We start from the raw sequence: 16,052 nt of genomic DNA, 5'->3' as shown, positions 1-16,052 counted from the left end.
GGGTACTCGGGTACTCTGATGACGGGTACTCGGGTACTCTGATGACAGGTACTCGGGTACTCTGATGACAGGTACTCGGGTACTCTGATGACAGGTACTCTGGTACTCTGATGACAGGTACTCTGGTACTTTGAGTACCCGTCATCGGAGTACCCGAGTACCTGTCACCTACCCAACAGAGTACCCGAGTACCTTCCACCTGCTCATCAGAGTACCTGACACCTGAAGTACCCGAGTACTTGCCACCTGCTCATCATTACCCATCACTACTCATCACTACTCATCAGTACTCATCAGTACCCATCAGTACCTATCACCTATTAGTATCAGTACTGATCATCCGTACCCATCAGTACAGTATCAGTATCACCTATCAGTATCAGTACTACTCATCAGTACCTATCACCTGCCTGTCACCTGCCCATAAGAGTACCCGAGTACCTGTCACCTGCCTATCGGAGTACTCGAGTACCTGCCACTTGCTCATCAGTACCAGAGTACCTGTCACCTGCCCAGCAAAGTACCCGAGTACCTGTCACCCTTCATACAGCCACCATGTCTAAGTCCAAAAAGGTTAACATACGTCGTCCGTTTAAACCTAAATACCGGTGTTATGGCAGCAGATAGCTGCCATAACCCTGGTATTTTTTTAAACGGTGGACGGTTGGCTTTCCGATAAGGGTGGTCCCAGCGGCAGATTCGCCGCGGGATCACCCTTCCGGGGTGGCGGAAGAGGTGCCCCCCCCCCCTCCCGCTGCATTCTGGTCCTTTTCCCTGCTTACCGGACCCGCCGGCAGCGGGGAAAACGATCCGGTCCCAGATCCTCACAGACAGGATGTCGAGTGAGGGCAAGCTTGCCCTCACTCGACTCTATGGTCTTGGAGGACCGGAGCTACGGCAAACGTCGTTGCCTAGCAACCAGTTTAAAGGTCCCTTTTTTTTTTTTCATTTTATTTAATTTTTTTTTAATTTTTTTTTTTTATTTTTTCTATCTTTTAGTGTACTTGTGAGATCTGAGGACTTTTTGACCCCAGATCTCACAAAAAAGAGGTCCTGTCGTGCCTTTTTCTATTACAAGTAATGTTTACATTTCTTGCAATAGAAATAAAAATGATCAATTTTTTTTTTTTAAAAAAAACAGTGTAAAAATAAAAAATAATAAATAAAATAAATAGTAAAAAAAAAAAAAAAAAAAATTAAAGCGCCGTGTCCCCGCGAGCTCGCGTGCAGAAGCGAACGCATACGGAAACCCCGCCCACATATGTAAACAGTGTTCAAACTACACATGTGAGGTATCGTCGCGATCGTTAGAGCAAGAGCAATAATTTGAGCCATAGACCTCCTCTGTAACTCTAAGATAGCAACCTGTAGAAATTTTTAAAATGTCGCCTATGGGGATTTTTAAGTACCAAAATTTGTCACCATTCTGTGAGCGTGCGCAATTTTGAAGCATGACATGTTGGGTATCTATTTACTCGGCGTAACATTATCTTTCACATTATGGAAAACAATTGGGCTAACTTTACTGGTTTCTTATTTTTTAATTAAAAAAAGTGATTTTTTTCCCAAAAAATTGCGTTTGGAAGACCGCTGCGCAAATACGGTGTGATAAAAAATATTGCAATAATCTCCATTTTATTCTCTAGGGTCTCTGCTAAAAAAAAATATATAATGTTTTGGGGTTCTAAGTAGTTTTCTAGCAAAAACAACTGATTTTAGCTTGTAAACACCAAATGTCAAAAATAGGCCTAGGCAAGTGGCTAGGATGCATGATGATGCTCCTTGGATGTTTAGGCCCCTCTATATGGCTAGGCTGTGAAAAAGTCTCACACATGTGGTATTGCCATACTCAGGAGGAGTGGCAGAATGTATTTTGGGGTGTCATTTTTGCGATGTACATGCTATGTGTTAGGAATATCCTATAAATTGACAACTTTGTGTAAAAAAAAAAGTTTTTATTTTTTTCCCACATTTTCCAAAAACTTGTGGAAAAAAATGACATGTTCAAAGGACCCATAATGCCTCATAGAATATACGTTGGAGTGTTTGCTTTCCAAAATGGGGTAATTTTGTGGACTTTTCCATTGCTCCCCGTTGCATTCCGTTGCTCTAGGGCCTTGAAAAGTGTGATAGGTAGTAAGAAAGTTTTATGTGTATTTATGCTCCTAAAACGCCTTATGGTGCTACTTGGACGTGGAGTCTCTTTTTGTGGCCAGCCTGTGTAAAAGTCTCACACATGTGGTATCACCATACTCAGAAGGAGTAGCAGAATGAATTTTGGGGTGTCATTTTTGCTGTGTACATGCTATGTGTTAGAAATAGCTTATAAATTGACAACGTTTTGGGAAAAAAAAAGAAAAAAAAATGTTTTCTTCATTTTCCCAAGAATTGTGGGAAAAAATTATAACTTCAAAAAACTCACCATGCCTCTTACTAAATACCTTGGACTGTCTACTTTCCAAAAAGGGGTCATTTGGGGGGTATTTGTACTGTCCTGACATTTCAGGGCCTCAAGAAAGGAGATAGGCCATCAGTACATCTGGTGTGATCAATTTTCAGTAATTGGTACCATAGCTTCTAGACTCAATAACTTTCACACAGACTAAATAATATACACTAATTTGGGTTAATTTTACCAGAGATATGTAGCAGTATAAATTTTGGCCCAAATGTATGAAGAAAAATTAATTTTTTGCAAAATTTTATAATAGAAACTAAAAAAAAGTGTTTTTTTTGCAAAATTTTTGCTCTTTTTTTGCTTATATCACGAAAAAAAAAACCCCAGTTGTGATCAAATACCACCAAAAGAAAGCTCTATTTGTGTGAAAAAAATGATAAAAATTTTGTTTGGTTACAGTGTAGCATGACTGAGCAATTGTCATTCAAAGTGTGAGAGTGCTGAAAGCTGAAAATTGGTCTGGGCAGGAAGGGGGTCTAACTGCTCTGTATGGAAGCGGTTAAGCTGTTCTTTACACAGAATGTGTCCTGACCACACCCCAAGAAACATCATTTCGTGCTTGTGTGATTGGCTCAACGATTTTCCCAGAAGTCTGCCTAAGATTCAAGTCAGATTTCTGGCATCCCCTGCAACAAAAATCTCATTTTTGGTGAGGTACTCCCAATAGGAACATGTAAAAGGGATGCAGGCCCAGCAGCTTCCCTCTTTAGAGCCCTGCGGCTGCCATAGCTGACAGCTAATTATGAAACCACTCCCATTTGACCCACTCAGCACAGAGAAACAAACAATGATTTCTTCAGAATAACAAAAGGTAGAATTCTGCAACAAAGTTTGTTAAAATCCCCACAACGTACAGAGATCAGCCAGAGGGGAATGTTTTTTTCTCTCAACAAAAGTGGAGTCACGCTTTAAACATTCAATCTGTGATATGCTAGTTTGACTGTTACTTCGAAGTCTCCTTTTTCAGTTACACTTTAAGCATCCAATTTGCGATATGCTAGTTTGACTGATACTTGGAGGTCTCATTTTTCAGGGAGCGGAGACAACACACTGGGGAGCTAGGTGGAGCTGTCGTGGGATATGATATATCTTAGAGCAGGGGTGTCCAAACTATGGCCCTCCAGCTATTCAGGAACTACAATTCCCATCATGCCTAGTTATGTCTGTGAATGTCAGATAATTATAATGCCTCATGGGACGTGTAGTTCCGCAACAGCTGGAGGGCCGTAGTTTGGACACTGTCATAGAGGGCCTGCTGCCAGCTTTATCACTACTATGCTCCCTGTGATTCATTCTCGATAGATAGACGAGATTCAGACAGATGAGATTCAGATAGCTAGACTGTAAATAAGCAGCATATAATGGTGTGATTTTATATAAAGTTTTATTATAGCTTAGTAAACAAAATAAAAGGGAAAACATACACAGATACACATGGTGTCATTAGGTAAAAATTAAGATTTTCAGCGATGGAAAGTGTTGTGCAGAATTCTCTCAGCAAGTTCTATTAACTGAAAACAACCCTCAAAAAGAGCCGAGCCCATAACCCCAATAAGAATTACACAACTCATAAAATCAAAACCACTTAACAGTGCATTTCTCCATATAGAGTGATGTTAATCATGTTGGTTTTGGTATGAGACAGAGAGGGGTGTTTGCAGCTCTAAATTTATTGAGTTTTTTTGCTGCGCGGGGATACCACACACACATACACCATGGCACTTCGTTGACACGCTGGCTTGCAGATCACGCTGCGCTGACAACAAACTGGAATCTGCATTTCTAGGAAGTAGCAAAGGTCCATGCCCTTATCACACAGGTGTCCCCATTTTGGCTCTTCTCACTTTAAGCTCATTTTTGAGCTCCTGATTAGAGTCACGTAATCTCCCAATGTCCAGCATTGGTTCTGTTAAAGGCTTTCCTTCTTTCTGCAACTGGGCCAGAATAATAGCCCTCAGGAGTGGTGGGTACAGCGCATAGCGGATGGGTTCTGGCTCCGGCACTGGGATAAATTTCTTGAAGTTCTCTTCTTCATGCCGTGGTATAAGACGCCAATCATGGTACATGACTTTGGTGATCTCCTGCTCTTCAGACACTGTTTTACCTGGGTGAATAAAGAAGATAACCAATTATAGGATCACAAGGTCACACGGCTTTAAATAGGCTCTACATATGATCCTGGATGAGATATATACAGTATAGTCAAAGCCATAAAGACTCCACTCCAAAAGCTGGAGTTAGTGTTTTTAGTGAAGGCTACTGTTTATACTGGGGGGGTCTTCTAAAATGGAATGTCCAACATAGGCCCATGAAAGTGTGATGGGCAGGTGTGCACAAACTGTTAATCATATCCCTCTTTCTTAAACACCTTAGTTCAAATAGTTCAAAGTAGAACTTGACCTTTAGATAAAATAAAACACATACTTGATACATAGGATAGTAATTTCAATAAACCCCCAAAATACACACATAAATGCTTTCCAGAGTCTCTCCGAAATTTAAATACCCCGGATAGAAGGGAATATTTTTTTTTTTTTTGCTTCCCGGACAAATCTCTTCTACTTCCAACGATGACACATCTATTACACCCAGGTAAAGAGAAAGTATTTTCTACACTTTTAACAAAACTATTCACTGCAAACCCTACAACAAATTAAAATAAAATAGGCGTAATAAATTATAGAGACTTCACAGAAAAAGGTATTTTTCTCAATAAAGTCATCTGAAAACAGGCTCTATGAAAACAGAATTATACAACCAAATGCATCCCCCAGATTCCTTTACCCTAGGTTCACACCTATGCATTTTTAGTGTGTTTTGCAGTTTGCAGAAACGCACTGCAGTTCATTTAATATGGTTTCCTATGGTACACGTTCACATCTATGGGTTTTGCAGCTGGTGTGTTTTTGGACAGGGTCGTGGGCTTTTTCTTTCCCGGTATTTTGCGTGAAATAGACTTCAATGGAATCACACCAGAGATGTAAGTATTGTGTTTGTGATGTGATTTTTGATGTGTTTTGCATTTAGCTGGTTGCTAAGGAGCGGGCCACGTCCTTAACAACCAATGAGTCATCAGCTGTGAGCGGTGTTCCCCACTGACAGCTGAATGTAAAAATGGAAAACAAAAAAAAAAGAAATTGTGAAAAAAAAGGTGTATCCCCCCTTTGGGTCTGGTATAAATTTGGAGACATTCCCCACACCAAAATTTAAAAAAAAAATAAGATGGCGAGGGGTCCCCCCCAAAATCAAAATCCATATACCAGACCCTTATCTGAGCATGCAGCCCGGCAGGTCAGAAAAGGGAGGGGATAATGAGTGCCCCCTTCCTTCCATTTTGAACCATACCAGGCTGCATGCCCTCAACATGCAAAATGTTCCACAGTCAGTGATGAAATGGCTCCCCAAATCATCACTGACTGTAGAAAATTTTGCATTTCATTTGGAAATCAAGGTCCCAAAGTTTGGAAGAAGAGTGGAGAGGCACAGAATCCAAGTTGCATGAGGTCCAGTGTGAAGTTTTCACAGTCAGTGATGATTTGGGGAGCCATGTCATCTGCTGGTGTTGGTCCACTGTGTTTTATCAAGTCCAAAGTCAGTGCAGCCCTCTACCAGGAAATTCTAGAGCACTTCATGCTTCCCTCTGCTGACTAACTTTATGGGGATGCTGATTTCATTTTTCAGCAGGACTTGGCACCTGAGCACACTGCCAAAAGTACCAAACCCTGGTTTAAAGCGGAGTTCCAGCCTGAAAATTTTTTTTAGATAAAAATACCCCGGGACAGTCAGGGCTAGTGCATTTCAGCAATGATAGACTCTGAACTGTCCCAGGTTCACTTACCTTTTAGAAGAAATACTTACCTTGAACATTTCTTGTCCAGCGCTGCCATCTCAGGTGTGGGCAGCTGAAGCCAGGGCGTCCTCTTCGGTCTCAGAATGCCCTGCACCGGCCCCGCTCGTCAGTTCCGGCGCAGTCACGTCATACCTGCACAGCTTCTGGGCATGCCCAGAAGCTGTTTAGCAGGGAATGACGCACCTGCACTGGAACTGACGAGCGGGGCCGGTGCAGGCGCATTGACTCCTGGGAGCGATGACGTTCAAAAAAAATTCATTATCCAATTGTTTTACAGGTAATTAAAAGCAAGCGGACAGGGAAAAAACTATTTTCAGAGTGGAACTCCACTTTAATGATCATGGTATCAACTCGCCTAACTTAAATCCCATAGAGAATCTGTGGAGTATTGTCAAGAGGAAGATGAGAGACACCAGACCCAACAATGCAGATGAGCTGAAGGCCTCTATCAAAGCAACCTGGGCTTCCATAAAACCACAGCAGTGCCCCAGGCTGATCGCCTTCATGCTACACCGCATTGATGCAGTAATTCATGCAAAAGGAGCCCCGACCAAGTATTGAGTGCATTCTATGCTGTACATGGTCATACTTTTTAGTAAGCCAACATTTCTGTATTTAAAAAAACTATTTATTTTTTTTTTTTTTTTTTATTGGTCTTATATAATATTCTAAATTTTCTGAGATACAGAATTTTGGGCTTTCAAAAGCTGTAAGCCATAACCCTCAAAATGAAAAGAAAGAAAATTCTTGAAATATATCACTCCGTGTAACGCATCTATATAAAATATATGAGCTTCACCTTTTGAATTGAATTACTGAAATAAATTAACTTTTTGATGATATTGTAATTGTATGCTCTTCCTTTCAGGCAAACTTCCAAACCTTCCCTCTATAGAAAGCATGATTTTAGGGCTGCTGACAATGAATCCTCCAGGAATTTTTAACACAAATTTTATTAGGCAACTTTCCTTTGTAATCATGTATTTGCACTGAAACACTAGCAGCGGTGTCTATTACAATTCCTCTAGTATTTTTTGGTCTTGTCTCTTTTTTTTGTAATGATGTTTAATTTACCAGGACCTACCTCGATATGTTAAATAACCCCAAGCTTGCCCGTGGTCCATGTTCTGTAAAACAAAAACACAAGTTAAACTTACATGTAAATTAAAGTGGAACTAAAAAGGCAACGGCTTTTGTTTTTTATGGACAGAATAAGAAAGGACTATAAACCCCTGTCAGCTTTTTTTTTTTTTTTTGCAATCTGTTTCTCATTGGGCAGATTTACCTTCACTTCCTGTCCCATAAACAAAACAGGAAATGAGAAGAAATCCCTGCAAATTAAGGGAATTGGGGGTCACCAGAACTAGTGTCCCCTATTGGAAGATTGAGAGAAATAAAAAACTGACAGGGGTTCTAATCCTTCTCTCTACTCTATTTGAAACAAAAAGTTATACTTTAAGAATAATAAATAAGCACACTGTTAACACAACCTAGTTCCTTTCATATATCCAAGCAAGTCAGCATACATAACCTTTCAACTTTACCCATTCTCCTTTGATCACCTGAGATGCCTACGGAGGTCTTCAGTGGCATTCTAGAATCCTGCAGATGTCTTTACACTAGGGCTGAACGATAATCGATGTGATATCGACTATCGTTCTGCGGGCGTGGGCGATATTCATATCGCTGAAGACACGATATTGTGCAGGCAGCCGACACAAACGAGTTTCCCCTTGCTTTCGGCTGTGATCGGAACTCCGCCCCTCCAGCCTGATGCAATCCAGCCCTCCCAGCTCTGCCTCTAGTCTCCAGCCGACCATTACTCCGCCCTGCTCCGCCCATTGTCTCTCCTGGCTGCATCGGGGGCGTGCACTGGGGCGGGATCAGGCTGTAATGTGTTGTAAATAGAGTCAATGGAGAGACAATGGGCGGAGTAATGGTCGGCTGGAGACAGAGCTGGGATCACAGCCGAAAGCAAGGGGAAACTCGTTTCCGGTGAGGGGGGAGGAGCGCTGTGTCAGGTGTAGTACCGGTGATGAGAGGACGGTGACGGGGATCCTCCGGTGTCCGCTATGGAGTTCGCAGAGCTGATCAAAACCCCCCGGGTGGACAAGGTGGCCTTGTACCGACCCTTCCACCCGCCAGTGGGCGGGACCCTGTGCCTGACGGGTCACCATCTGATCCGGAGCTCCAGACAGGACAACAGTGAGGAGCTGTGGCTGCTCCACTCATGTCGGGCTGTGTTCTAACTTCTTCTACCTCCTATCACCACTGTGAGTCCCGACTCTGCCTAATCCACACTGTCAGTGTCTTCTGCATTCCACCCAGAGAAATATTGCGATATATATAGTTGAAAACCAAATATCGCAATGTACTTTTTTCCCCCAATATCATGCAGCCCTACTTTACACAATGAAGTACAGTGGGTATGGAAAGTATTCAGACCCCCTTAAATTTTTCACTCTTTGTTATATTGCAGCCATTTGCTAAAATCATTTAAGTTCATTCTTCTTCCTCATGAATGTACACATAGCACCCCATACTGACAGAAAAACACAGAATTGTTGACATTGTTGCAGATTTATTAAAAAAGAAAAACTGAAATATCACATGGTCTTAAGTATTCAGACCCTTTGCTGAGACACTCATATATTTAACTGCTTTCCATTTCTTCTGATCATCCTTGAGATGGTTCTACACCTTCATTTGAGTCCAGCTGTGTTTGATTATACTGATTGGACTTGATTAGGAAAGCCACACACCTGTCTATATAAGACCTTCCAGATCACAATGCATGTCAGAGCAAATGAGAATCATGAGGTCAAAGGAACTGCCTGAAGAGCTCAGAGACAGAATTGTGGCAAGGCACAGATCTGGCCAAGGTTACAAAAAGATTTCTGCTGCACTTAAGGTTCCTAAGAGCACAGTGGCCTCCATAATCCTCAAATGGAAGACGTTTGGGACGACCAGAACCCTTCCTAGAGCTGGCCGTCCGGCCAAACTGAGCTATCGGGGGAAATGGCTGCAATATAACAAAGAGTGAAAAATTTAAGGGGGTCTGAATACTTTCCGTACCCACTGTATATCAAAGAAAGCATACTTTAAAGACCCTGTTCACACCTGAGCATATTGGGATTGCGAGCAGAATTGCGCTTTTCTGCCTGCGATTCCAGAATTGCTACAAAACATGTCTGCAAGCACTGACGCGTTTTGAGGAGGTCCCTTTTCATCAGAGCTGATTCAAAACATGTGAGACTTGCAGACCCATGTGGTAACTTCCCAGCATAGAAGAAGCATGTGTATCGGTTCTGGCGGTGTTTCATGCAGTTATTTATGAAAAGCATGTCCTATCCATTGGCTTGTACAATCCATTGGATTGTATGATAACCTATTTCCTCCTAATAAACCACAATGAAAGATAATGCATGAGGCCGGTGCGCCCGCTCTCTTTTTTTTTTTTTAAATAAATATATTGCATGTTTGTACAACCCCAGTCTGGGGAGAGCAGCAGATCATGCAGTACACACTGGACAGTGGAAGTGGAAGGGATTGATCCAGGAGATTGGGAATAAGGTCAGTCCCCCAATAGTTGAGCAGCGCCACACCTTAGTGCTGGAGATTTCATTTTGGTTTGCAGACAGAGGAAGATCCCTGATGATGCGTAGCAGTGCATGCATTGTAGAATATCCCAAGGCCTCCTATGCACAGGGAGCGTTTTTGCAGATCCCCATAGCATTCATGCAGCACCATATTACATAGGATCCTATGTTGGCCTCTAGCCAGAAAAAAAGGACCCAAAATGAAGAAGTAACAGGTAGGTAAGCAAGTGGGCTGTCCTGTCTACCCCGCTATTATGTGCAGTATCCTTTAGAGCAGGGGTGTCAACCTCAATTTAATTGCGGGCCGCATCAGCATTATTATTGTCCTCAAAAGGGCCGGTAAGGCTAGATGTCCAGAGCATCCCCTACTCTTACATAAGATGTCAAGAGCCTCCCCACCATCAGAAATTGAGTCCCCCACCCTCCCTTACATCACTGTGCACCCCCTTATCTTGTGCTGCTGTTAAGAAGAAGCTGTAGGCATTGCTGAAAAGCAAAAAGTACAGGGTCTGGAGGAGGACCAGAAGGGGGCTGGAGCTCTCCTACAGCTGCAGGAGAGGTGCAAGGGCCACATGAAATGGTCTTGAGGGCCTGATTCGGCCCGCGGGCCTTGTGTTTGACACCTGTGCTTTAGAGTCTAAGCCCAAAATGTGGCCATGTGTATACCAGTTCTATATACCGCTCTGCCAGCACCATTCACTACCCTGACATTTCTGCAGGATGACCATTGTGATCTTCTTAAATCCCCCTCACCTCAGCGGTGTAATCCACTTTGACCTTAGTAATAATCCAGTAGCAAGGCTCTTCGAATTCATCCAGCCACGACTTCTTAGTCACCATCCTTCCAATCCCAAACGATCTCAGACCAGCAAGCAGAGAGAACAGTCGCTTCTCATTCTTGATATCCTCCCAAGCAAGGACGGGCATCCGCTTACCCGTAAAAGGTCGGGTCAAATTCTAGAGAAAAGGAGACAATAGATGGATATTTCCTTATAATACACTTGTGGAGGGAGGATGCAACCTTCCTTATATACAGATTTCTTACAGTGACATAGATTTGCAAAAGCAACTCTGTGATGGAGAGCAGCCTTGCGTCCTGTTTGGAGTAGTGCTTCTCATTATGCCTATGTAGCATCAGTGACCTTGTTGTTGACAAAAGTGTAGACAGTGAGGGAGGTAAAAAAAAAAAAAAAAAAAAAAAAAAAAAAAAAAAAAACCACAAAAAAATACTCATTTGCTTCTACTTTGTCATACTCTTGCTGGTTAAAACTCTGTAAATTCTTCTATGCCAGGGAGAGAGTGACGCCACACTGTTATGGCCAGGGAGAGGACAGAGGGAGAACAGTACCTACATACAGCCAAAAATAGGGGAGGACAGAGGGGAGACAGAACCATCCTACAGCTCTGTATAGGTGAGGACAGAGGAGCGACAGGGCCGTCATACAGCCCTCTATAGGGGAGGACAGAGGGGCAAGAGAACCATCATACAGCCCTCTATAGGGGAGGAAAGAGGGGTGACAGGACCATCGTACAGCCCTGTATAGGGGAGGACAGAGGAGTGACAGGACCATCATACAGCCCCCTGTATAGGGGAGGAGAGGGGTGACAGGACCATCATACAGACCTGTATAGGGGAGGACAGAAGAGTGACAGGACCATCATACAGCCCTGTATAAGAGAGGACAGAGGGGCAACAGGACCATCATACAGCCCTGTATAGGGGAGTCCATAGGGGTGACAGAACCATTGTACAGCCCTCAATAGGGGAGGACAGAGGGGCAACAGGACCATCGTACAGCCCTGTATAGGGGAGGGCATAGGGGTGACAGGACCATCATACAGCCCTCTATAGGGGAGGACAGAGGGGTGACAGAACCATTGTACAGCCCTGTATACGGGAGGACAAAGGGGTGACAGAACCATTGTACAGCCCTCTATAGGGGAGGACAAAGGGGTGACAGAACCATCGTACAGCCCTCTATAGGGGAGGACAAATGGGCGACAGAACCATCGTACAGCCCTGTATAGGAGAGGACAGAGGGGTGACAGAACCATCATACAGCCCTCTATAGGGGAGGCCAAAGGGGCAACAGAACCATCATACAGCCCTCTATAGGGGAGGACAAAGGGGCGACAGGACCATCATACAGCCCTGTATAGGGGTGACAGGACCATCATACAGCCCTGTATAGGAGAGGACAGAGGGGTGACAGAACCATTGTACAAGCCCTCTATAGGGGAGGACAGAGGGGTGACAGAACCATCGTACAGCCATCTATAGGGGAGGACAGAGGGGTGACAGGACCATAATACAGCCCTGTATAGGGGAGGACAGAGGGGTGACAGAACCATCACACAGCCACCTATAGGGGAGGACAAAGGGGTGACAGGACCATCATACAGCCTTGTATAGGGGAGGACAAAGGGGTGACAGGACCATCATACAGCCCTCTATAGGGGAGGACAGAGGGGTGACACAACTCTCATACAGCCCTGTATAGGAGAGGACAGAGGGGTGAGAGAACAATCATACAGCCCTGTATAGGGTAGGACAAAGGGGTGACAGAACCATCGTACAGCCCTCTATAGGGGAGGACAGAGTGGTGACAGAACCCACATACAGCCCTGTATAGGGGTGACAGGACCCTCATACAGCCCTGTATAGGGGAGGACAGAGGGGTGACAGAACCATCATACAGCCCTGTATAGGGGAGGACAGAGGGGTGACAGGACCATCATACAGCCCTGTATAGGAGAGGACAGAGGGGTGACAGGACCATCATACAGCCCTGTATAGGGGAGGACAGAGGGGTGACAGGACCATCATACAGCCCTGTATAGGGGAGGACAGAGGGGTGACAGAACCATTGTACAGCCCTGTATACGGGAGGACAAAGGGGTGACAGAACCATTGTACAGCCCTCTATAGGGGAGGACAAAGGGGTGACAGAACCATCGTACAGCCCTCTATAGGGGAGGACAAATGGGCGACAGAACCATCGTACAGCCCTGTATAGGAGAGGACAGAGGGGTGACAGAACCATCATACAGCCCTCTATAGGGGAGGCCAAAGGGGCAACAGAACCATCATACAGCCCTCTATAGGGGAGGACAAAGGGGCGACAGGACCATCATACAGCCCTGTATAGGGGTGACAGGACCATCATACAGCCCTGTATAGGAGAGGACAGAGGGGTGACAGAACCATTGTACAAGCCCTCTATAGGGGAGGACAGAGGGGTGACAGAACCATCGTACAGCCATCTATAGGGGAGGACAGAGGGGTGACAGGACCATAATACAGCCCTGTATAGGGGAGGACAGAGGGGTGACAGAACCATCACACAGCCACCTATAGGGGAGGACAAAGGGGTGACAGGACCATCATACAGCCTTGTATAGGGGAGGACAAAGGGGTGACAGGACCATCATACAGCCCTCTATAGGGGAGGACAGAGGGGTGACACAACTCTCATACAGCCCTGTATAGGAGAGGACAGAGGGGTGAGAGAACAATCATACAGCCCTGTATAGGGTAGGACAAAGGGGTGACAGAACCATCGTACAGCCCTCTATAGGGGAGGACAGAGTGGTGACAGAACCCACATACAGCCCTGTATAGGGGTGACAGGACCCTCATACAGCCCTGTATAGGGGAGGACAGAGGGGTGACAGAACCATGATACAGCCCTGTATAGGGGAGGACAGAGGGGTGACAGGACCATCATACAGCCCTGTATAGGAGAGGACAGAGGGGTGACAGGACCATCATACAGCCCTGTATAGGGGAGGACAGAGGGGTGACAGGACCATCATACAGCCCTGTATAGGGGAGGACAGAGGGGTGACAGAACCCACATACAGCCCTGTATAGGGGTGACAGGACCCTCATACAGCCCTGTATAGGGGAGGACAGAGGGGTGACAGAACCATCATACAGCCCTGTATAGGCGAGGACAGAGGGGTGACAGAACCATCATACAGCCCTGTATAGGCGAGGACAGAGGGGTGACAGGACCATCATACAGCCCTGTATAGGGGAGGACAGAGGGGTGACAGAACCATCATACAGCCCTGTATAGGGGAGGACAGAGGGGTGACAGGACCATCATACAGCCCTGTATAGGGGGGGACAGAGGGGTGACAGGACCCTCATACAGCCCTGTATAGGGGGGGACAGAGGGGTGACAGGACCCTCATACAGCCCTGTATAGGGGAGGACAGAGGGGTGACAGGACCATCATACAGCCCTGTATAGGGGAGGACAGAGGGGTGACAGGACCATCATCCAGCCCTGTATAGGGGAGGACAGAGGGGTGACAGGACCCTCATACAGCCCTGTATAGGGGTGACAGGACCCTCATACAGCCCTGTATAGCGGAGGACAGAGGGGTGACAGGACCCTCATACAGCCCTGTATAGGGGAGGACAGAGGGGTGACAGGAACATCATACAGCCCTGTATAGGGGTGACAGGACCCTCATACAGCCCTGTATAGGGGAGGACAGAGGGGTGACAGGACCCTCATACAGCCCTGTATAGGGGAGGACAGAGGGGTGACAGGACCCTCATACAGCCCTGTATAGGGGAGGACAGAGGGGTGACAGGACCCTCATACAGCCCTGTATAGGGGATGGGCTGGTAGTCACCTGATAGTCCATAGCATATCGCTGGGACTCTGTCGGCCGATTCTTCAGTGCCCGGTACTCCCGGATTTTTCGGGCCATCTCGGCAATTTTTCTCACTCTCTGCCCCTTCCCCATGATCCCGATCAATGCCCCTCACACCGATAATCCACACACGTGAGGGTGACCCCGGTATACACAAGTATGTCGCGTTTTGCTGACGTCACCGAGCTGTCAACAGTGTCTCGTGATCCGATGTCCATTCAACATTGCAGCTGCCAGATCATTGAATCGCCCGCCTATAGTTTTCTAAGACCACAAAGGACCATATTTAGACCTTTTACTATATGTTGTATAAGAATTAAAGCTTATTACAATTATCACATCAAAATCTTGAAAGTTCACTTCGTAAAGTGTAAAGTGTGCCCATAAGAAATATGGCTGCCACTGACTAAATGCAGTCAGTGGACGCCACCTGGACGTAGGAATAGATGTCAGCGGCGCCGGCGCCATTTTGTTGAAGCCCTGAGTGTCCAGCTGGTGTGCAGAGCCTGGGTGTCTTGTATGGATCATGAGATGTTGGTGCAGGGGGATGGGTGTTCATGGTACTGGTTTGTCCCTGTGTGAGGGGTATTGTGTTGTTGTTTAGTTTGCTGCCTTTGTCTTCTTTGACAAGTCATGTATGGAATGTGATTATTGCCAGCTGATTAGCTAAATTCTGAGCAAATCTATACTGAATACACATTGTTTCCATCAGCACGTCTACTGAACCTAAAACTTTGTCTATGTTTGTATTTAGTGTTATACTGTGTACTCTATCTACAATGTAATTCAATATTAGGCTGGCTGATGACTGATCAATGCATAGAATCTGTCCAATCCTGCATGACTGGTGCTAGTTAGATCTATAAGGATTGATCTCATGTCATTGCGGTATATTAGGGGCTTTGTCTAACTTCTGTATATATGATATGATTTAATCAACGCCCCCGTAGATTGTTACATTCCCTATTTCTGAATGATCACATGGTCAGCCTTCCCCATCCCTAGGTGTATGCCATTGTTTCCATTATGCTGGATTTTGTGTATATTAATATAATGTCTTAAAGTATAAGTAAGCCCTATAATTAAATAAGAGAGCGAGTGGTAATCTGTTGTAAAAGAAGAGGGATGTCCTTTGTTTCTTTTAAGTTGCTTAGTAAACTTACTTTATAATAGGAAACATCCAGTACTTTGCAAGTCTCAGGAGATCTTTTTCCTCTATGTACCCCTACTTCCTAGAAGAATCGGGATCCACCGGGGCTCTTATTGGTAGTGGTTGCTTCACTAGTAGTTGAAGTGGTGTGGACGGGTCTCGGGCACGGTGTGTGTCGTATTGTGAGGGTGACAACGCTATCCTGCATAAATGCTAAGTTATGCGTAAACGTTGTCACCAACTTGGAGGAAGTACATCTACAGGTGCTTACTGGCAGGATCACCAGGTACAACAACCGCAATTAAAGGACACGCTTTACTAGTAG

General features: G+C 45.1%; 1 protein-coding gene across 1 annotated transcript; it reads right to left on the bottom strand.

The window, feature by feature from the left end:
* Positions 1–4,036: 4,036 nt before the first annotated feature.
* MRPS34 (mitochondrial ribosomal protein S34) lies at positions 4,037–14,757 on the bottom strand. Its single transcript, XM_082259954.1, has 4 exons — positions 14,557–14,757; positions 10,661–10,864; positions 7,393–7,435; positions 4,037–4,562 (listed from the first exon to the last, which is right to left on the bottom strand). Exons 1-4 carry the CDS (start codon positions 14,668–14,670, stop codon positions 4,270–4,272), a joined length of 654 nt encoding a protein of 217 aa, XP_082116080.1. The 5' UTR covers positions 14,671–14,757; the 3' UTR covers positions 4,037–4,269.
* Positions 14,758–16,052: the final 1,295 nt, after the last annotated feature.

The sequence above is a fragment of the Pelophylax lessonae genome (genome assembly GCF_965119305.1).
Source record: "Pelophylax lessonae genome assembly, chromosome: 6".
In the NCBI taxonomy this organism is placed as follows: domain Eukaryota; kingdom Metazoa; phylum Chordata; class Amphibia; order Anura; family Ranidae; genus Pelophylax; species Pelophylax lessonae.
This window is presented reverse-complemented; position numbering and strand designations above follow the sequence as displayed.